At 43.0% G+C, this 24,152-nt stretch overlaps 1 protein-coding gene across 1 annotated transcript in view; it reads left to right on the top strand.

The window, feature by feature from the left end:
* FBXO21 (F-box protein 21) overlaps positions 1–19,521 on the top strand; it is a 31,820-nt gene extending 12,299 nt beyond the window's left edge. The window contains exons 6-12 of the mRNA XM_083151456.1: positions 872–1,008; positions 5,106–5,242; positions 5,875–6,051; positions 6,701–6,833; positions 10,020–10,204; positions 15,999–16,156; positions 18,943–19,521. Coding sequence (XP_083007582.1) covers positions 872–1,008; positions 5,106–5,242; positions 5,875–6,051; positions 6,701–6,833; positions 10,020–10,204; positions 15,999–16,156; positions 18,943–19,130 — 1,115 coding nt within the window. The 3' untranslated portion in view covers positions 19,131–19,521. The remainder of the gene's footprint in view (positions 1–871; positions 1,009–5,105; positions 5,243–5,874; positions 6,052–6,700; positions 6,834–10,019; positions 10,205–15,998; positions 16,157–18,942) is intronic.
* The last annotated feature ends 4,631 nt before the right edge of the window (positions 19,522–24,152 follow it).

Below are 24,152 nucleotides of genomic sequence, written 5' to 3'. Positions count from 1 at the left end.
AAATACATCTCAGCAAGGTAGCACCTCTCATTACAGGGTGTGCAGTCTAGGGCCCCCTCTTTCCAACGTAGTGTTCCCTCTAAGCTTCTTTTGCAGGGTGCCGCACCCTGCCCATTAAAACCTCAAAATGCACCCTGACCTTTTTGTGTGTGACACTGTGCACCCTTACGCTGCTCCCCATGCGCTGACATGCAGCTGAGAATGGGTAATACAGTGTATGCCATCATGTGTAATGGGCATTATGGTGTGTGGTATAATGTGTAAGAGGCGTTATAGTGTATGCCATAATGTGTAATTGTCATTACGACAGAATAGGTAATATGCATAGCAGAGTATGACAATGTTTAATGGGTGTAATCCTAGTGCAGTGTGCAAATTTTTATATATGTTTGTTTTGTTTTTTTTGTTTCTAACGTAAGTGTGCCCTTCCAATTGAAAAAAGTGCCCTGTCCGGTGGTCAGCACCCTGCCCTAAAAAAAATCCTAGAGTGAACACTACAATGCATCACCCATATCGCGCATGCACAGTACCAATCCAGCTCAATCCGGTACTGGCCATTGGTACTTTACATCTCATGACACAGATCCAACAGGGCATGTAGCAGAGTTCATAATATGCAGGTGTTCTTTACGATACGAGATAAGAATAAAAAATTTGAAAAGCAAGTCAAAAGAAAGGTTTTCAGAAAGGCAGACGAGTGAGGGTTTCTGGGAAATAGATATGACAGAATGGATGTAGCTGTGATTAAGTAGCATCCGCAAAGTAGCTAGACTTTGGAAATTGTGCATGTTGCTCTTGAAGAAATATTGTTTTTGTATTTTGAATGTTATTGCACATGTATATAATGACATGTATGTTATTGTTGCTGCAGGTGAAACATCCAGCTTAGAAGATATTGACCTACAAGGGCAAGCTCTGGATGCCCTGAATCATGTCCTCTTCACGGAGATGAAATTTAAAGGAAATGTGGCTGACTTTTATAACCCCCTTAATTCTTACATGCACCAGGTAGGATTATGAACTGTTTACATTTAATACATTGGGGGAGGGGGGGGGGGGTAAAGTAATCAATCCATGCCAAATTTTTCAGCAGGCAAAAGATCTGCAATTCTCGCCAGGTTTTAGGGCTATTTAGATTCGCCCCATTCAATCATCGTGCCTATTTTTCACCTGGAAAAATCGGGCAAGAGCAATAATCATGTGGATCAGCGAATTTGCAGTTAATCCACAAGTATGGTAGAATTCGGTAAATTGGTGTTGAAGTAGGGTCTTGTGAAAAGGTATGAGAGACTAGGTACTAAAATACAAGCAAAACCGCCTGTGATTGACACTTATTGGCGAATCAGTGAAGTTTTTTTCGCCTGGCAAAAAAAATGGCAAAAATGTTTGAATACTAATGATCTTATACCATTAAAAATGTTTATTTGCAGCACCATTTTTATTACTGATTAATGGATTAAAGGGCGGATTAATGTCTTTACATCCATCACTGTTGGAATTAATTTCAGCCTGTGGTTTTGGCAATTAATATGCTTAATTAAATTTCTATGTACCTGTTTGGTATAACCTCAAAGATGTCTCACCATCCTGATTTTTAACTGATGTCAATATAATGTCACATTCAATTGGTCAGAAATATAATCACATCAATGAACCCCTTCAGTGGTGTTTTTTTCCTAAGGTAGTGCTCCCCACTAGGCGAGTTTTTTAGGGGGAGCGCTACCTAAAAAAAAAACCACCACCTGTGTCCCAGGGCCGGGCAGCGCCGCTGAGCACTATGTCAGCCGCTACCCAGCCCTGCTCCCCGACAACCCGGCGCGACTTTACATTCCCGTCGCATACTACACAGTGGGGGATTGGGACGGGGGGAAGGGGATGTGCAGCCGGAGCTGGGCAGCGTTGAAGATGACTTCAGCTATCATCTCAGTGGTGCTGACCAGCGGCAATCCCGAGAATTTTCCGGGCTTGCCAGTCCGGGCACTGAGGCATAGCCAGGAAAATTCTCGAGATTACCACTGAAGGGGTTAATAACAACTGTTCCTCAACCCTTACAATCATGGGCGGATAATAATTTATCTATTTTCCCTCAAACTTTTTATGACTAATCTCGTTTAGTGGCTTCATAGTAAAACACTTTCTGATTTTACTAATATGACTTTTTGTATTCAAATTTTAATGAAAGTTTCAATAGAGGGATTATCTCAAATTATTTGACATTGAATTTAACATTAAAACTTCCGTGTCCAAATGTAATCGTCACCGAGTTCTGTGAGTGTGCAGGATGCCGGCTGAACTCTGAGGATTTTTTTCAAAGGGGCAATCATTTACAATGCATGGTTTTGCCTTGCCAGTTTCAGGCATTACCATTTGGATTGTCCACACCCCCTTGTATGTTCACAAAGATCATGGCGGTCATGACTACACACATTCATTAAAGGAGCTTTAAAATATATCCTTATATGGGTAGCCTTCTCCTGGCCCAGTGTCTGGATGTCCTGAGGGACCTCATTCATTCATTCATCTGATGGTGGATATTCTAGAGCAGCGGTTCCAGACCTGGGGTTCTATTACTCCTGGGGGTACACTGCAGGCCGTTTGGGGGTACTTGAAAATTATATAGGTAATGGTTGAAAAACAAGAAGTCTCCCATTGCCATGGAAATTAACCAAGTTGCATAATTTTCAATCATAGGCGTTTCCTCGTGCTATTCCCTTACCAGCAATTCACTGGGAGCTACCTGTGCTGCCCTCAGATATCAGCGATCATCTGCCCAGCTCTGACACCAGTGGAGGAAGTAGCCACATTAATCTTACAGGCGTGTACACACAGTCAGTGTGTAGGCCCTGCAAACAGAGGTTGCAACATTCCTCAGTCATTGTTAGGTGTTGATCAATTCCAGCATGCAGATCCTGGGTTCATTAGTCCCCACATTTGACGTGATAAAGTAATGTATAGTTTCACTCCTGGCCTCCTTGATTAGAGTTGCTGACCAGTTGACACCACAGGGAGCAAACTATCATTTTCGCACAGGCGGTTTGTCACTACCTCTTATGGTGGCTACACTAGTTCCACCTGAACATCAGCCACCCCTTTTGAATACAGGGCTTGGTCCTGCTCTCCATGCTAGTTTTTGGGGGAGTTCTTTAGGGGAGTGTTTTGTCTGAAAAAGTTCCATGGCCGGTGAGAGCATACTATCCATCACTGTCCTGGAACTAAGGGCGGTATAAAGAGCTCATTGCTTGACTCAACCTCCCCTTCGGGGGAATCCGGTCAAGGTGCAGTCAGACAATGCGACAGCTGTATCCTACACATAAACCATTGCTCATGAGCTGAGTGTCACCTTCTGGCCAGAGGCAGAACTACCATTGGTACAGTAGGTACATTTCACCAGGGCCGATGAGAACTAATGAGCCCACTGCTGCCACCCACTGCTTTGTGGCATATTGTGAACTAGGGTTAGAGTGGAGGAGGGGTGCCCAGATTATATTTTGCACCTGGGCCAACCACGTACAAGTTCCGCCACTGCTTATGGCTATGTCAGCAGTGTTCATTCCTGACATGCAGAATTGGGAAGTGAATTCCCTAAGCTCTCTGTATATATATTCAGACGCCTTCCAGTTAATAGTCGCCTGTTGCGGTCTTCCAGACATAGATATAATGGTGTCTCGGCACAACCATCAACTACTGAGGTACTGTTCACACAGTACAGGAGTCCCAATGCTCTTCTTGTGGATACTCTGGTGGCGCCATGGAATATTACACTGATCTACCTTTTTACTCCAGTCTTGGTGATCCAGCGGGTACTCTGCAGTGTAAAATTGGAGGGTGGCACAGTGATCCTGGTGGCTTAATATTGACCACTGCAGGTGTGGTATGCAGATCTTCTGGGCCTCTACATCGATACTTCTCTGCATCTGCCTTAATGCCTCAATTTTCTGTTTTGGGGTCTGTGCTTCCATCTAGATCTGGCCCATTATGCTTTGATGAGGTTGCTAGTGAGTTATTCATCCTGAGAGGTATTTCAGGAGGGTCATGTGTACAATGCTGAATGGCCGGAAACATTCTTTGGCAGAAATGTATCAACATATTTGGCTGACCCACTTGGTGTGGCATTCTGAGCCTTCAACCCCTTGTTCTCCTTTCTGCAGGTGGGTCAGGATTTAGGCCTCCAGATCACTTCTTTTAAGGTACAGATTTTTCTGGGTGTCTTGTCGCTCACCCTTTCTGAACTTCCATTCAGAATGAGCTGTTCTGAGGATTCACTTTGGTTATTCGCTTTCTTCAGCTACTGCCCAGCATTCAATAAGTATAAGTGACTGTCATTGAATACTATCTTTTATGGCTTAACAGGTGGTTTTAGGATATCAGTGAGGATATGGCATGATATATGCTGATTAGAACTGGCATCCCGACCATTATAACCAGGAAGAGAGTGTGTTTTCCCCAACCTTACTATATATATATACTCCATTAGCGGGACTCCTGCTCCATCCACACTGCGCCACTCACACACACACACACACACACACACACACAGTGGAAGTGGTCACTAATACTGTAGACAGTTACAATATACGGCACCTGAATTTTCCTAGGATCGTATTCCTTAGGGATAATATTATTTGAACAAAGTCTATGCTAGCAGCAGTGGCTTCCTGTCAGGCTCTATTGTAGCACATGATTATCTGAATGTGCAAAGTACTACCTTTCATACTACAATTTTCCATGTCACCCTACAATGTCAGTGTTGACATTTGACAGATGTCCACATTGTTGTCTTCCTTCCCTCCTTTAGGTCCCATGTCCACTAATGGTTAATACCATTCATTTCCCAGCTTTTGGATTAAATGTATTTCTTAATTTTGTAATTAATGCTAATAGTGCAAATGGATGGTGTTGTGTTTTTTTTTTTTTTTAAACGTTCAACATAGGATATAGCATTTAATGTTGCTTCAGTTTATATTTGTGATATGTTTAGACATCTTTTACTATAAAATTAAAGATTAATTTTATGGTTACTGATCTTATTGATTTACTATATTGTATTCTGTATAGTTACCGGAAACCATTTTGCTAATACTTTTTTTCTTAACTTTGTTTTATAGGTTCTCATTAGTAGGACCGGAATCCCCATCAGCCTCTGTGTATTATATCGCACCCTCGCTGAACGGCTGGGAGTGCATTTGGAACCAGTAAACTTTCCTCACCACTTCATGCTCAGATGGTGCCAAGGTGCCCAGGGGTAAACGTCCCAATTCCTCTATAAGATACAGGTTCAGAAGGTTGAATTCCTCATGTCCTAATTTCTAATAAAAATAAATTGTATACTGCCTTCCTCACCTGTCCCTTGTGAAAGTGACTTTTATGTCTGCACACATGGAGGGAAAGTAACTAATATGGGAGTTCAGATGGGGTGTTGCTATGGGCAACCAATCAGAATCTACTTCAATTCATTTACCACCTTTTAGAAGATAATAGATAGTATCTGTTTGGTTGCCCATAGTGAAATGTGCTGAGATGGCAGAATCTGACTGTCACAGACAGTCTGATACAGAACTGTTCTGGCCACCGAATAACTGTGACTTTTCATTAAACACAGGAAATCCTATGACCTCCTATTGGGGAATATATTTGGAATATCACCCAATGTGGGCATTCCATGCTGCGATCTGACTGTTTTGTATGATATGGGTCACTGGTGGCGTTTTTTTCCCCCCGTTGTTTACGCGTATTCATTGATGACTGCTGTGAGAGAGTGTTCTAATAGATGTGTATCACTTATGACTGCTGCATGTCTCAAAGGGACTGACTCCATTATATAACATGTTATCGATCACTACCGGTGTTGATTATCCTTGTGAATGTAACCCACAGGAGTTCAGACATCACAGACTATTTGTACGTGGATGCATTTGGAAATGGTAAATGCCTGACTGCAAAAGAATGCGAATACATGATAGGACAGCATGTGACAGAGGAGTTCTATGCTGCTGTTAGCACAAAGGACGTCCTACAACGCATGGTGGGAAACCTTCTTAACCTTGGAAAGAGGTAGGAACCTGATAATCACTTCATAGTATTGGCACTTTTTGTCATCGGTTCACAGCCCTGCTCCCGGAATTTCCCAGGTCTACGGTACAGTGTGAAAGTCGCAATCCTAACTGGAGGCTTTAGACTGATAGGAAGGTTATGGTTTGGCACAAATTAGAAGGGGACAGGGAGAAGGAAAGTATGCTGTGGTTCTCAATCTGAATGCTGCTTCGGACTGCCGAAGTGGGGGAATGGTGTGAGTTCACACAAACTTCTTTTATGGTGATGGATAGAATATTTATAAACCAGCAAAATAATTATTGCCTCAGAAGCGGGCATTGAGAGATGATAATATGCCGCTGGTTGGAGTAGACTGCCTTTTATCATTTTAACAATAGCTAGACAAACCAAAGCATGTATATAAGGATGGTGAGGCTGATAATGGATGCTGTGTTAAGCTCCGTACACACAGAGCGATTGCTCGCTGAGTGATATATCGATCAGTGACCAAATTGCTGTGTCCTGTTTTCATCAGTGACCGGCAATGGTCACTGATGAAACAATCATTTTTTTTTTTTAAATCCAGATCCAAAAGGTCACCAATAAGATGGGCTTATAAAGTGTTTGTATTACGAAACTCTTCCCACCAGGTTCCTTTTATTTCTTTTAGGGAGAGCAAAGACCGGAGCTTCATGCTGCTCAGAGTTTCCCTGGATCTGTACCTGACTATGTATCCGGACAGTGTGCAGCACCTATTGCTGCAGGCCAGACTGTACTTCCACCTGGGGTTATGGCCTGAAAAGGTATTTTAGCATAGACATAGAGCTTGTACAGACAGGTAGAATAGGCCAGCTCTTTATAATTACAAGCATGAAATATGTTATTTTGTACCGTTGTTAAAAGTAAAGACGTATAGTTAAAGGCATATAGGGGTATATTCAATTAATGAGGGTTGGGTGTGCTCCCTAAGGTGCACAGACAGGTGCTGCCAGGGGTGTTCTGCTAAGAGCTGCCACTTGACAATGGGGCTGTCCGCCCCAATGAAACAAGAGCAACAAGAAAAGAGAAGTGGTGCTGGTTTGATGAAAGATTGTACAGCATGTTTAATAACAATTTAAAAAAATCATATCATACAGTTATATGACAATAAATGATGCGAGAAATAAAAATGGTAAATATACACTAAAAGTATGGGGGAAGGAACTGGACCAGACAATTGGGAAAGTGTGACAAAGTGGATTTTCAGTCTCAGCTGGTCAGAGATGTAACTGATGTGGGAGGAAGGTCTAGTTGCCCACTGGGCTAATAGTTACCACAAGTAGCTGAAAATGTCCAATCCCTAAAGGCAATAATGCAGAGATGTCCTCAAATGTTGTACGGCAGTGGGGCCACAAATGGCGAAGACCCGGTAGATGTAGGGAATGGCTGGATGGTGAGACAGCCAGGGGTTTCCCACGCCGCTAGAGGTTTCCAATCTCAGGGATGGTGTGCAACAGGTGTCCTCAAAGTTGGTTGGGCTGTGTGACCAAGATGCAGCTGTTTCAAATGGTCATTACCAACCTTGATTCCTGTATTGATACAAGTGGAACGTGGTAACTATGGGGGTGACCGTCAACTGGATGGGGGGGGGGGGGGGGGGGGAGATGGGATGGGTCCCAATCGGTGAAGATGGTAGAAGACCAACCAAAAGCTGAGTCGGTGAAGATGGTAGAAGACCAACCAAAAGCTGAGAAGGTCCAAATGACTTGTATCCAATGTGAATAAGCTGGTCCAGTCCAGAATAAATCTCTAACTCGTTTCGCTGCTTAAGGGAATCCCCCCCCCCCCCACAGTTGCCGGTTACCACGTTCCACTTGTACCAATTCAGGAATCAAGGTTGGTAATGACCATTTGAAACCGCTTACATCTTGGTCACACAGCCCAACGGATGCTGCTCACCTGGCCCGATGGCGAGACAGGGTGAGTGACTGGGGATGCTACAGGAGGATAGCACCAGGTGAGCAGCTGCTGCTCACCCGGTGCCGTCCTCCCTGCCAAAAGCCATCTTTTTTTTAAAAGTAGGATTGAGATTGTTGAAAACAGGGCCAAAACCTGTCAGATTTGGCCACTTTACCTACAAAAGCACATGGATCCGCGCCTATGCCACCAATTCACGTGGTTCCTACCTGTCAGAAGAAAACAGACATTATTGAATAGATCGGAACCCCTTCCGACCTAATCAAGTCAGAAACTGCTGTCTTTTCAACAAGATTTCAACTAAAAGTGAATATACCCCATAGTTATTAAAAGTAAAGGTGTATAGTTAAAGGCTTTATTTCTGATTACAGTTCTGATCCGATATTCTGAAATGAGCTCTGTGTCTCTGATAACTAGAAACAGGATTATATGCAACATAAAAAGCTTGAAATATGCATGAAAAATACTTAAAATATGCATAAAGGTGTTAAAATATGCTACATTAAATAATAAAAAAGTAATTTTAAACTTATTTATTTAAAAACCAGCATACAATTAGTTGAAAATAAACCTCAAAAATAGGCCCACAGCATCTGCAGATGTCTAGTGCTGTACACAGGATTATTTTTCTTCCTGGCTGCTACAGCATACTGCAGCGTCCAAAGCTCTTCTTGCATCAACTACACAGACCCTCATCTCCAGCGCCGATGGATCAAATGTCAGCATAGCGTGTGAGGGCGGCGCAGTGGAAGGCTTCCTCCCTGCGCCGCATACTCACTGTGACACGGCATTTCCTCCACTCCGTGTGATGTCACAACCCTTCCGCCCACCTCCTCTGCTGCAGAAGTCTGTATCTTGGTGTAAAGTCCCAGGCCAGGGGCAGGCAAAGGTTCAGAAGCTTCATAATAGCATCTTCCCCCGACTGACTTTTATCAACATGGATTGGCAGCCAGTGTCAGACATAGCGTACATCCAAGGTACCCCACACTGTGCACATATTGCCCCAGCCTGCACACTCTACCACTACCTGGCCAGCAGCAGCAGGGCACAGCAGTGCTGTAACACACGGGTGGGAAGAGGACGGGGCCTAAAATATGCACCATCACTAGATTTTAGGTAAAATATGCAATAACCAGTGAGAATGGGCAAAATATGCAAATGCATATAATCCTGTCTCTACTGATAACCAAGGGTTCTGTATTTTGCCGTTAGTTGCAGTGCAGAATGGTATCCCTTTTCAACCTGCTGTAGTTATTCTCTTTGTTATATGTTGTTGCCAAATGTATATTGTGCCGTACATTGATAGAAAAATCATTCTGAGAAAGAAAAAAAAAGTTTCAAACAGGCATGGCTCGGAGGGGCAGATGTATTATTAAGCCAGGTGAAGTGATAAAGTGGAAGGTGATAACACCCCAGCTATTCAGCTCCTAACTAACATTTTTTCAAACACTGACTGGTGCGTTATCTCCTTCCACTTTATCACTTTGCCAGGCTTAATACATCTGCTCCAAAGAGAGAAAACAGTGAAATAATAGGTGAACAAATCGAGTGATGTTATAAAAAGTAGTACTCCAACTCCATGCCCTGAGAGGGGTGGATAGCAAGGATCAGAGTCTGACGGTAAAGGGGAGAGGACTGGTCACAGGAGTGGTGCAGGGAGAGGACAAGAGTGTGGAGGGTCTTGCTGGTTAGAGTTTACCATCTAGGTGTAGTGGGTGTATATCTGGGAAGAGATTGGGAGGATACGACTCAGTGTGAGTTTAAGGTGTGATGTTGGGGGCTATAATGAACCGTTGCATTCTGAAGATGTTTGCAGCCTGGTGGCCTCATAAGCCTCTCTAATTAAATGTGCACTTCTTGAGCTATATGTTTGCACTAGATGGGGTCAGCAACATTAAACTTTAGACAACTTGGGCTTATTAACCATTTGCCTATACAGGAAATAGATGTACAGTATACACCGTAAAGAAATGTCCATTTTCGGCGTGCATCTTTGTGTGTAACAATTTGCTGTTACAACTCCTATTTTCTAGGTCTTGGATATCCTACAGACCATTCAAGCCTTGGACCCTTCGCAGCATGGTGCTGTGGCATATCTAGTCCAGCATACTTTGGAGCATATAGAGAGACGCAAAGAGGACAGTGGTCCAAATGTTAAGCTGAGGTCCAGTGAGAAGGAAGTGTGTTATTCCGTAGGACTGATAGTGCGGCACAAGAGGTAGGAGAACTTTGCATCTGCAGGTTATACAGGAACACTTTCTTTTTTATCCTTGAGCCTTCAGGATGATTACTATGCAGAAACAGGGATTATCTGCAGCGCTGGGTTAATGTGCAATTCTTTATATGGGGTTCGCAGGTTTTCAAAATTAACAGATTGTTCCAGAAGTTTTTTCTTCTTTTACTTAAAAAAACTTTTATTTATGAAGCCAATATATATGCAAAAAAAAAAAAAAAAAACTTTTGCCAAAGATATAAGTAAAAAACTTTTTCCAAAGATATGAATAAAAAATTGCAAAAAATACAAAATATAAAACACAGTATACAGTCTTGTTCCTTGCAGAAAAAAAGTTTTAAAATAGGCTCACCGGACCTCTCGGGGGCAGAATCTCCTACCACTTAGATGTTTCTCAGTGGGATTTCTTTAGCAGGATGAAATGCTGCTCCTTCACTGGTACTCTTCCCTTCAGGCACCACACTGCCACTGTGGTGACCCTTCGGGTTTTCCCTGTGTTTGGATAAAGTATTCCCTCCTGTGTAGGAGATAGGGACAGGTAACCCTTAGAGCAAAAAGAACACACAGCCTGCGTTCCTCTCACCAGCCAGCACCTGCCTGCGCTCGCAGTCTGGCAGGGTCACCGGGACGCTGATCTTTAAATGTATGCTGTGGGGCTCCGATGTTATCTGGATACCTCTCCCAGGTTTCACTTGAATATATGTGAGCCTCTCGAGGTGCGATTGTATATACCCCGGTACTGCTCCCTTGTGTCTGGCGGCTTTTTACTTTTCTGTGAGCTCCAATCTTTAGCTGCTCATCTACTAGTTTTTAACCTCTTGGGTCTTTCTCAAGATGCAGCTGGAGAGTGTAGCTCCTGATTATTTATCCTCCCTGAGAGTTCCGGTTTGCCTGTTCCTGGGCTTCATGTTCTTTCTTGTACATGTTGCCCGGCTTTCTTAAAGTTGTATACACATATAAAAAAGCATGAAAAATTCTTACACATAAAATATAACCGGAACTCTCAGGGAGGATAAATAATCAGGAGCTACACTCTCCAGCTGCATCTTGAGAAAGACCCAAGAGGTTGAAACTAGTAGATGAGCAGCTGGAGATTGGAGCTCACAGAAAAGTAAAAAGCCGCCAGACACAAGGGAGCAGTACCGGGGTATATACAATCGCACCCCGAGAGGCTCACATACATTCAAGTGAAGCCTGGGAGAGGTATCCAGATAACATCGGAGCCCCACAGCATACATTTAAAGATCAGCGTCCCGGTGACCCTGCCAGACTGCGAGCGCAGGCAGGTGCTGGCTGGTGAGAGGAACGCAGGCTGTGTGTTCTTTTTGCTCTAAGGGTTACCTGTCCCTATCTCCTACACAAGAGGGAATACTTTATCCAAACACAGGGAAAACCCGAAGGGTCACCACAGTGGCAGTGTGGTGCCTGAAGGGAAGAGTACCAGTGAAGGAGCAGCATTTCATCCTGCTAAAGAAATCCCACTGAGAAACATCTAAGTGGTAGGAGATTCTGCCCCCGAGAGGTCCGGTGAGCCTATTTTAAAACTTTTTTTCTGCAAGGAACAAGACTGTATACTGTGTTTTATATTTTGTATTTTTTGCAATTTTTTATTCATATCTTTGGAAAAAGTTTTTTACTTATATCTTTGGCAAAAGTTTTTTTTTTTTTTTTGCATATATATTGGCTTCATAAATAAAAGTTTTTTTAAGTAAAAGAAGAAAAAACTTCTGGAACAATCTGTTAATTTTGAAAACCTGCGAACCCCATATAAAGAATTGCACATTAACCCAGCGCTGCAGATAATCCCTGTTTCTGCATAGAGATTGTCCATTGAAATAATCATTGATTGAATATTTTCACCTGGGATTCAGCAGCTGCAGGGGGAGAGCGCTTGAGACTGTGTGGACTGACTTTTTTAAAGAGAACCTTTTTTCAGGATGATTAGTTATCCCCTTTTTATACCAAAACGCCGGGTCGCACCCGAGTTTTTGGACCGAGATTCAAGCCGGGTACGACCCGCATTTAGTCCCTTTTACACCGGTGCCCCTCCCGGCGCAGGCGGTTCCTGAGCTGCCACTTGGAGAGGACATCCTCTCCAAGTGCCGATCGCCACCCCCGGACCGCTGCGCTGGGGCAAGCCCAGCACTAAGGTAATCTGCTGGGCTGCCACCAGTCCCCGTGCACCCCCGCCAGCCGTCATCCGGGAGGTGAATGGATGCCACACACAGGCATCCATTCACCTCCTCCGCTGCCGCTGCTGTCTGCAGAGTATAGCAGACAGCAGCACAGGCTGTCTGTGGCCCCCCCCATCCAACCTGCGGACGCTGTGGTCTGCGGGTTTTACGTCCCCCATTAATGTAAATGGGAGCTGGGTCGGATGACCCGATGTACCCATTTACACCGCACTCTACCCAGGTCCTAGCTGTGTTCTACCCAGGTCAGGACCTGGGTAGAAGTCCCGTGTAAAGGGACATGGCGTGTCCCATTTACACGACCGCTGATCAGGGTCTGACCCGCCGAAGACCCAGGGTGTAAAAGGGATATTATTTAAGGGTAAGTGTATGAAGCTTGGAGAAGTGGTATCTTTCCCCAAGAATGTTATGTGCAAGGTGATAATGCTCCAGCCAATCAGCTCCTAATGGCCAGTTTACATATTGGAGCTGATTGGCTAGTGCATTATCATCTTGCACATAATGTACTTTGTGGGGATAGATACCACTTCAGCTTCATACGTTTACCCCTCAGTGCCTTGCAAAGCCTACACATATAGCCAAATGTTGCTTTCTATATCCCTCCGTACATATATATATATATATATATATATATATATATATAATATATATATATATATATAAAAACGTAGACAGGCAATGGAATAAAAATTCCTCCAGTTTTTTCACCTGCATCAAGCCTCTGAGTGCCTTTGTCCGTTTGGTATATTGTGCATGGATGTCTGTGTGTCGACACAGACCATCGACTCATGGCAACAGAGCAAGCCACACGGAAACGCAGCTCACGTCAGTCCTGAGTGACAGGTCCTTCTCTTGATATAGATAGATATATATATATATATATATATATATATATATTGGAAAAACAATATTCTCCAATATTTATACAAATGTTCCTCTACACTGAGAGGTGAAGCATTGTTCTTGCAATGTTCTTACATTTTCTCTGCTTTGCATGCTATTTTTATGTCCAGTGCTGAAAGCAGTGTGCGGCTGTTGTGTTTCTGTACATTCACATCAATGTGTATCTGAGTGTTAAAGTGTTAGGTTTAGCAATACACATATACACATCCCAGCATGCATTGCTACAGTTTTATCAAAACTGTTGCAGAGCATTCTAGAATTTGTAGTTTGAGAACAGCTGGAGGGCCAAAGGTTCCCCATCCCTGCATTAAAGGGCAACCATGCCAGTTGTAGAATTGCTAGGTTTTATGGCCAAATTCAGACCTTATGGCATGGCTGCTTATTTGCAGCAGCCAGCGATTCGGTAAACGCCACCTGCCAGAGTGAAATCCTGCCCTAGGAATAGTTTCAAATCCATTCACAAGCCTCTCGCCATCTAATGATTTTTCATTAGTAGCCCTGAGCTCTGAGTAGCCCTGAACTGTGATGAAATCAGCCTGATCGAGGCTGGAGATGACGTCACACACTCTCCCCTAACACACTTGGGCATGCCTGTGGTTACCTCCCCCAAACAGCGGCTTCCTGTAAAGAAAAAAAAAAAAGTAACATGCTTTCATCGCAGGTCTGCGTCGCCCACACGCATTGCAACCAAGATGCATGCATAATCGATAATTGGCCTCTGTGCAAATTCACAGCTGTGCAATCAGGTCTGAATTAGGCCCATAGTTCTACAGTTACTATAGATGCACTTCACTCCCATCTACTCAGAGAGGGGAATACTCCCCAGTATTATGTTATCAGAATTTGAAACATTACTGCCGCACAAAGATTTGATTGATTAGCAAAATGTTAAGATTCAGGGATCGGTTTGCATTATGTATATGACCAGCATTAAAGACCCATGTTTAACCCTGTTGTTGTGTAATTATACAGTATGTCTAACACAGGGACTGGCTTTGTGTTGCAACATGTCTGTGACGGGGACTGGCGTTGTGTAGCAAGGTTTCTGTGACGGGGACTGGCATTGTGTAGCAAGGTTTCTCTGACAGGGACTGGCATTGCGTAGCAAGGTTTCTCTGACAGGGACTGGCATTGCGTAGCAAGGTTTCTTTGACGGGGACTGGCATTGTATAGCAAGGTTTTTGTGACAGGACTGGGATTGCATAGCAAGGTTTCTGTAACGGAACTGGCATTGCATAGCATGGTTTCTGTGACGGGGACTGGCGTTGTATAACAAGGTTTCTTTGACAGGGACTGGCATTGTATAGCAAGGTTTCTGTGATGGGACTGGCGTTGTATAGCAAGGTTTCTGTGACGTGTACTGGCGTTGCGTAGCAAGGTTTCTGTGATTGGGACTGGCATTGCGTAGCAAGGTTTCTGTGACTGGCGTTGTATAGCAAGGTTTCTGTGACGTGTACTGGCGTTGCGTAGCAAGGTTTCTGTGATTGGGACTGGCGTTGCGTAGCAAGGTTTCTGTGACTGGGACTGGCGTTGTATAGCAAGGTTTTTGTGACGTGTACTGGTGTTGCGTAGCAAGGTTTCTGTGAATGGGACTGGCGTTGCGTAGCAAGGTTTCTGTGATGGGACTTGCATTGTGTATCAAGGTTTCTGTGTTTGGGACTGGCGTTGCGTAGCAAGGTTTCTGTGTTGGGGACTGGCATTGCGTAGCAAGGTTTCTGTGACGGGGACTGGCGTTGTATAGCAAGGTTTCTGTGACGTGTACTGGCGTTGTATAGCAAGGTTTCTGTGACGTGTACTGGCGTTGCGTAGCAAGGTTTCTGTGATTGGGACTGGCGTTGCGTAGCAAGGTTTCTGTGATGGGGACTGGCGTTGCGTAGCAAGGTTTCTGTGTTGGGGACTGGCGTTGCGTAGCAAGGTTTCTGTGTTGGGGACTGGCATTGCGTAGCAAGGTTTCTGTGACAGAGATTGGCATTGTGTAGCAAGGTTTCTGTGTTGGGGACTGGCGTTGCGTAGCAAGGTTTCTGTGACGGGGACTGGCGTTGTATAGCAAGGTTTCTGTGACGAGGACTGGCGTATAGCTGGCGTTGCGTAACAATGCTGTTTTTTTCACTGGAATGGACGAAGCTTCATGGTAACAATGTGTTGTTTTTGAAATTCACTAATGCAACATGATGAATGCTTAATTTGTAATGTCTTTTAGGGTAGCATTCTACTTCCTGAACAAAACACTTAGTATTTTATGATAACCATGTGCTGATATTGTATCACAGGGGTTGTACTGTTTGTGTAGGGTGTATTTTATAGTTTGATTGTACTTGTGAAGTTATATTCATTTTTAGTTGTTACTAAATGTCATGGATAAGCTGTGCTCTCTTCCATTGTAATACTGTATATTACTTTAAAGGAGCCCATACACGGTCCGTTGTGGACCGGCTCCGTTCTGTACTATGCGATGCACGTTCCCGCGCATCACATAGTACGGTACAAAAAGTATGTGCTGCACATACTTTTTGTACTAGGTACACATCGCATCGGATCACAGTGCATGCACAAGGCATGCGATCCGATACGATGTGTACTTTAAAAGTACAAAACGGACTGGTACAACGGAGCGTGTATGGGCTCCTTCAGGCTTTTTTCTTGTTTTGTCTTCCACTACATCTTCACATTTTCATTGGTTGTAGGTATGATTATAGCTGTGTCATCTTCGGCTGGGATCCGGTATGTATGATGCCACCAGACTGGATTGAAAACCTGGGTGTAAATCAACTCCCTCAGGGCGCGAACCAGCCATTTTACAGCGTGCTGCTGGAGGACGGCTCCTGTAGTTATGTTGCACAGGGTGAGCAGTTTTGTTGATACCAATTGCACTATTATAGTTGGCAATTCCAAAAGATGTAGCCAAAATTAAATCCATCCTATAAGTGCTAGACGTATAGAGCAAGCAAAATACATAGAAACATATATGCTGGTTTTCACTTATTCTGCATGATGTGTGTATCAGTCCCGGCTAGGACTGTAGTCTGGAGGCATGGCACGTTAGACGGTCTCATTTATTTTATTTTGCTTTTTTCACCTTCATGGAAAAGAATGTTTGCAATAGGTAAAAACAGTAAATAGTAACCACGGAGTCATTGTTTGTCAAACAAAGTAAGGCAGCATATGTAGCTAAATCTATAAATCATTCTGCATTGCTTGTATTTTTTTTAATCAATACAGTATGTAGTCAAGGTGACTATAGTGTTAAAAATATATCAATCTGAAGTGTAGATGTTTATGCATAATTTTGTGCTGACTTAAGTTTGCTGTGTGGCCACAGTATTCATTATACCTACTTGGAGCACAGACTTTATTACCACCAATGAGAGAGAGGCAGTCTGATGTAACAGCACGGGGATAAGCTGCCTAGCAAAAAGATGCATGAAGAATGCAGCATGTTGGCATCAATGCATAGTCCACATGTAGCAGTCCTATCTTTGGCTTGCCTTTTGGCCCCCAGAGTCTTGTTCTACTCCAGGCTACATTATATGAAATATATATGCATTAAATTTCCTCATAATGCAACATAGCTGGAAAAAATCTACCTAGTGATATGATATAGGGCTGACATTGCATACCGTGGGGATCGAAAGTTTGGGCACCCCAGGCAAAAAATCATTTTAAATTCATTTTAATGTGCAAAAAGAAGCCAAGGAAAGATGGAAAAACCTCCAAAAGCATTAAATTACAGATTAGACATTCTTATAACATGTCAAAAAAAAGTATGATTTTATTTCCATCATTTACACTTTCAAAATAACAGAAAACAAAAAATGGCGTCTGCAAAAGTTTGGGCACCCTGCAGAGTTTATAGCATGCATGTCTAAAACTCCCATGTTCCCCAAACTGTAGGGATCTTTCCACCAGCCAGTGGGGTCCGGTCAGAAAAAACTGTACCACAGTTATTGATTAAGCATAGAAAAACTTACCACACAGTCCCGGAGCCACAGGGTCAAAATCCCAAATGGGTCATAATACCGACAAGGTTAAAATGCCGACAGTTACAATCCCACACGGACAAAATCCCCACATTTAAAATCCCGACATGGTCAAAATACCGACATATAGAATGTACAGGTGAAACAGTCAACATGACTTTGTGTCGACAGGTCGCGAGTTCGACATGGGTTTTTTCACTGTTTTTTTACCCGAATGTCGACACGGTCGACATGGACACAGTTGGAAGTGAACCGCAGCCCCTCGCATCGCTCGATTCGCACGCGATGCTTTGGGCACGGTGCCTTGCTGCGCTCGGCACACTATTTTATTCTCCCACCAGGCCCTAGTGGATGGTAGGGCATGAAATACTGCCCTGTCAGCACATGTCGTGTCCAAAAACCATGTCCACATCGCGACCTGTCGACACAGTCATGTTGGCTGTTTTACCTGTACATTCTATATGTCGGTATTTTGACCTTGTCGGGATTTTGACCTTGTCGGGATTTTGACCTTGTCGGGATTTTGACCTTGTCGGGATTTTGACCTTGTCGGGATTTTGACCTTGTCGGGATTTTGACCTTGTCGGGATTTTAACCTTGTTGGGTTTTTAACCTTGTCGGGATTTTGTCCTTGTCGATATTATGACCCTGTCGGGATTTTCACCGTCGGGATTTTGACTGCATCCCTCTTGCATGGCACCTTGTTGACAACTGGGGTCCATGGCCTCATGGGGTCTGCTCCACATCTGAACCCTACCATCAGCCTGAAACAACTGAAGTCTTGACTATCTGGTCACACCATGTATTGCCAGTCCTCCCAGGGTCCAATTCACAATGGCACAAGCGCAGGAGAGGCACTGGGTTCAGTATAGTAGTGTTAACTGGGGCATTCTGGTGGATCTTTTGCTCCTATATCCCACTGCACTGACCCACTGTATAAACACCAGGTCCAGGTACTTCCTACATTTAATGTTGGATGTGATTTGAGCCAATGTTGCTCTTCTGATACCATGGACAATACTGGCGCGGAACCACTGGTCACGATCGTTAAGCACCCATGGTCAACCTCTGCACTGTGGGTGGTAATGCAATTTAAACATACTTGGGATATCTTTACAAAGAAATAAAAATATGGATGAAGTGACTAAAAATAAAAAGGAAAAAAGGGCAAACTAGACAAGATAAGTGGTTCTTATCTGCTGTCAAATTCTATGTGGTACATTTACTAAGTTGGGAGTGTTGCCCATAGCAAAACTCCCAGAGTGAAGACGGGATGTTGCCATAGCAACCAATCAGATTCCATCTAGGATCTTCTAGAAGTTGCTAAATAAATAAAAAGTAGAATCTGTTTGGTTTCTATGGGCAACATCCCAACTTCAATAGCGCTCCTATCTTAGTAAATGTACCCGTTTCTATCATGCCCCATCGAAATTTAACATTGCCTTGCCATAACCAGCCAACATTGCTTTTATGCAGGTCTTGCCATCTCCAAGACATCACAGTACAGTGTTGCCACCTGCCAGTACCTGTACATACCGCTTTCTCATGACTTTTTTTTAGTGTGTTTTTGCTTTTTCTGTCTTAATCGTTTCCATTTTTTTTTTCAGTCTTCTTTTTTCTTGTTAATGCGTTTTTCTTTATTGACTCACAGAGAATCTTGAACCTCATCCGGCTCCAGGACGACTCCTGCACCCAGACATTGGCCTTTACTTCTCAGAGTTTGCAGGAAATCATTACATTGCTAATAAAGAACTACAGCTTCAATACCCAGAAGACACTGACTTCATCAATCAGCAGAGTTTGGTTGAACATTCTAATGCTCCCCAGCTGGAACCATGAATTAATATTTAAGCATAGCATTACTGTTTATTTTTATTAATATACTATTTAATTTATTATATATGCACTTGTGTAATGTTAAACCCTTTTATTTCAGATGATCGCAGGATCTTGTACAAGCACTGTTAAGATAGGCACGTTACAGTGAGCATTTTCTATTCACAGCTAAGGTTCAGTTTCCATGAATGGTGCTCATAGTATAGAAACTAAGTTTATAAGTACATCAACATTCCATTGTGTAAGATTAAACACCCTTTCATAGCATGGAAAAGAGTAGTGCATCTAATTTACAATTAGTTTAAGCGTAATAGGAATTAAATAACGTGGACATTGACTTAATGTGGCATATCGCTAACTAAAGTTATTCAGGAGAAATCTTTAATGCATTCTATTGCACTTAGTTGTGTGGTTCTTATGTATTGCTAAATAGACCATTTTCTTGATAAGCCTATTAGTTTTGTAACTATATGGCAGTATAATAATATCATAGATTTTTTATTTTTTTTTGTATTACAGCTCGTCTTACCTTTTATCTTCAGCTTTGCTGGTTCTGTAACCTATAATTGGCAGTGGAGAGGGGTATGTGAGCTGGTGAGCCAATCACAAGGCTCTGCTGGCCCTTTTTTGTCTTTAATGCATACATATTTGCAGCTTTAAAAATACAAGGGAGATTCAGTAAGTAAGGTAATAAGACGTCTTGCGCGTCTATTTTATTCTAATCTCTTTCCAGACCACAGCAGGTACTGTCTTACTGCTTTCCCACTTGGCCATTGAACTGCACCTCTCATTACTTGTACTGTCCCAACATCTGTTAGAAGATGGCGGGACTGGTGGAAACATGGATAAACATTGAGGTGCATAGTGTTATCAGATTTCTGCATCTAAACGGCATATCAGCAGATGAAATTGATCACCAACTTGTTGAGGTGTATGGTGATAGCAACATGTCTCCCTTGTATTTTTGGTGTACTGCTTTTGTTGCATGGCAATCTTGCCAGTCAAGCACGTCCACCACAGATCACCGTTTGTGCTGCATTGAAGGTGGGATTCTGGAGGACACATTCAAGTTCGATTATATTCCTAACCAACTAAAAGCGATTGACAACAGACGGCAAGGTTAAGCAAGCCATCATGTCCTGGCTTTAGGCACTTAACACTGATTTCTTCTATGCTGGGATAGTTACCTTGCTGTACCATTCGAAAAAAATGCTAAATCCTCATTCTTGTCTATGTGGAATAATAATATGTACCAAAGCCAGTGGTCGAAGTGGGGCGGTATACGGGGGTATGCCATACCGCCACTTTTATCTGAAGATAAAAAAAACAACTTTTTTTTCCCCCTCAGGATGCTCTCTGATCACTCAGCAGCGCATATTGTGCTTTTGTAATACCCCTGTACAACGGGGCAGTCTGGCAGGGGACGTTGATGGACAGGGGGGTGTCCGAAGGTGCGCACTATATTCACTCTTTACTTTTCCATACCCCCCACTTCAAAATTTCCACTTCGACCACTGATCAAAGCCATATTATTGGTTTTACTTATTCATACCAGTTGAATACATTTATGCAGTGAAAGATCTTGTTACTTTATTTATTAATCCACCCTCAAATATCCAAAATAAATTGTTGGCTTTAGTTTCCTCCAAAAAATATATATAAAATAAGAATCTTTCCTTTGCGATCTGTCGTATTCCTTTGCCAGCGGATATCATTAACAATCTGATTTAAGGAGTGATGTTAATTTTGGATCCCTTTGGTATCGGATGAGCAGTATTTTTTATATCTATAGATATAGATATTGTATGGTTAATAGATGTGTAAGATTAAGAAAAAGTGGGTGTACTCGAGATGGGGTACTCAGAGTAGGAATAGGCGCCCTGTGGGGTGTGTTGCTAAGCTGCTCCTGCTTGAGGGGTGTTAACCCTCTGGGGATATAGAATAAAGAATAAAGGTGGTGGAGCGCTAGGACTGGATCAATTGGATAGTACAAATTTAATGAAATATAAGTTAAAATAACAGCTGGAATGACATAGATAATAAATAGATAACAATATAATGTAACAATGACAATAAAATTGGACAAGGAGGTGATACTTATGTCTCTGAAATGCTGCTGTATGCGTCCCTGGAGTTGGAGGGTTTGAGATCCCTGGAAGATGCCCAATAAAGATGGTATTTGCAGTGGGCCGTCCTGGATTGTGCAAATTAAACGCTGGAGGAAGATCTTATTCCCAAATGGGGGAGTCCTCACTAGGGTGCGTTGGTGGTTGCTGTGGTGGGTCTCACGCTGGAGGATGATCGAATTCCTTGTTTATGGAAAGGTCCTCACAATAATGCGGATAGTAGAACCACAGGTATATGGTGGGGGTAGCTCCCCAAAGGAGGGGGATATTGGAAGCAATCCGGACAGGGTGACAATGAAAGGGATGATTTCCAGGATTTGGCAGGGAGTGTGGCAGCATAAGCAGAGATCCTTCCCAGTCCAAATTAAAAGTAGCAAGTGCTGCCTAACATGATGTTAGGCAGCACTTGCTACTTTTAACCCCTTCCCGACATATGACGTATATATACGTCATATGTCGGTTGGGGGTGAATCAAGCCAGCTCACGGAGTGAGCTGGCTTGATAGAGAGCAGGTAATGGCTGTATATTACAGCCATGTCCCTGCTCTCACGGCCACGAGTGGCGAGTTCGCCGATCGCGGCCGTTTAACCCTTTAAGCACCGCGGGCAAAGCGCCCGCAGTGCTTAAATAGCTGATCGGAGGGGGGGCGCCCCCCTCCGGCGCCGATCGGGGCCCCCCGCAGCGCGATCGGAGGGTGCCGATCGGTTGCCATGGTAGCCAGGGGTCTAATGTAGACCCCTGTGCTGTCCGTGTATTCATACCTATTACATCCTGCCTCAGGCAGGATGTAATAGGAAGTGAAAAAAATCACTACGTTCAGCCATAGAGCTCTATGGCTGAACCTAGTACAGGCGATCGCGCCCCCTAGTGGTCAAGTACACTAGGAGGCCTTGTAGTAAAAGTAAAAAAAAAAAAAAAAAAAAGTTTAAAAATAAAAAAAAAATAATAAAATATTAAAAGTTCAAATCACCCCCCTTTCCCCATTTCCCAAATAAAAATAAATAAATAATAAAAAAAAATAAACATATTTGGTATCGCCGCGTTCCTAAAAGTCCGATCTATTAAAATATAACATTAGTTATCCCGCACGGTTAAAGGCGTAAACGGAAAATAATCCCCAACGCCAAAACTACGCTTTTTGGTCGCATCGCCTACCCAAAAAAAAATAGCTAAAAGAGATCAGAAAGTCGCCCATATCCCATAATGGTATTAATTAAAAAGTACACTTCAGCCCGCAAAAAATGAGCCCTCACCCAGGTCCGTAGGTGGAAAAATAAAAAAGTTATAAGCCGCAGAACATGGCGACGCGACGCAAATTCGAAAAACCGTAACATTTTCTATTTTTTTTTTTAGTGGTAAAATGTAACGAAAACTATATAAGTTTGGTATCACCGGAATCGTAACGACCCATAGAATAAAGATAACCCATCATTTTAAACGAACTATGAACTCCAAAAAAACCGTAACCAGCGCAAAATTGGGGAATTGCGTTTTTTTTTTTTTTTACCCCACATTGAATTATTTCCTGATTCCCCAGAATATTATACGGTATAGTAAATGGTACCATTAGAAAGTACAACTTGTCCCGCAAAAAAAAAGCCCTCATGTGTCTATATAGCCGGAAAATTAAAAAAGTTACGCTTATTTGAACACAAGGAGGAAAAAAAAAAAAAAAATTACCTTAAAAGGCAATGTCGGGAAGGGGTTAATTTGGACTGGGAAGGATCTCTGCTTATGCTGCCACACTCCCTGCCAAATCCTGGAAATCATCCCTTTCATTGTCACCCTGTCCGGATTGCTTCCAATATCCCCCTCCTTTGGGGAGCTACCCCCACCATATACCTGTGGTTCTACTATCCGCATTATTGTGAGGACCTTTCCATAAACAAGGAATTCGATCATCCTCCAGCGTGAGACCCACCACAGCAACCACCAACCTTCAACGCACCCTAGTGAGGACTCCCCCATTTGGGAATAAGATCTTCCTCCAGCGTTTAATTTGCACAATCCAGGACGGCCCACTGCAAATACCATCTTTATTGGGCATCTTCCAGGGATCTCAAACCCTCCAACTCCAGGGACGCATACGGCAGCATTTCAGAGACATAAGTATCACCAGATGTGGAAGATTGTCTTGCTCTTTCTGATATATAATTGTTGTTGGAGTAGCGGCTTCCTAACAGAAGGACTTGAGCAGAAATTCCAAAGAGGTTTCAGAAGTCTTTATTCTTGAGGTTCAGAAGCCATTTAATCATAGATTATATCCTGTCAGATGTGAATTTATTTGTTTTTGTTTGGCTTCCCATACAGGTGAAGGAAATACTCATTACACTTCTTGATCGTGTTCATTTTAGCATCCTGCCTGGGTGCTTCTAGCACAGGTCTTGGCTGCATATCAATGTTGAAATACAGACCACACTGGGCTAGGGCGGCACTGCACGGGTTTTGGAAGATGCAGGGTGCTAGAAAGAACAATAATTGAGACCAAGAAACAAATTGAAGCCCTGCACTATACCGCAAGGTCTCCAAAAAGTCCAGAGAAGCGTAATTGCCAAAAGTATATGGCTGTGTATCCCTTGCATAGTATGATGTCCCACTAAAAAGCCATCTCCACCCTCTTATCTCCGTGTAATGATCTCACTATACAAAGTAAATATATGCTTTCTCCTATGACCTCCTCTACTTGGTAAGAAACACTGCCAAGCTCTTCCTATTGGCTGATGCACACAATCTCCATCCTGTACACTTTGGCAGAATCTCGGCACACCTTTAATAGTCAGGCATGCACTACCAAAATTTGTAAGGCTTGAATTACGCATGGTAATAGTACCATATAATTGAGACAAGTGTAGTTCATTTTTTAGTTTTTAAGCATTAACTTTACTTAGCTTTTCTGTCT

This window comes from Crinia signifera, chromosome 1 (genome assembly GCF_055691185.1).
Source record: "Crinia signifera chromosome 1, ASM5569118v1, whole genome shotgun sequence".
Taxonomy (NCBI): Eukaryota; Metazoa; Chordata; class Amphibia; order Anura; family Myobatrachidae; genus Crinia; species Crinia signifera.
The sequence above is the reverse complement of the archived record's forward strand: the minus strand, read 5'-3'. Positions and strand labels throughout refer to the sequence as shown.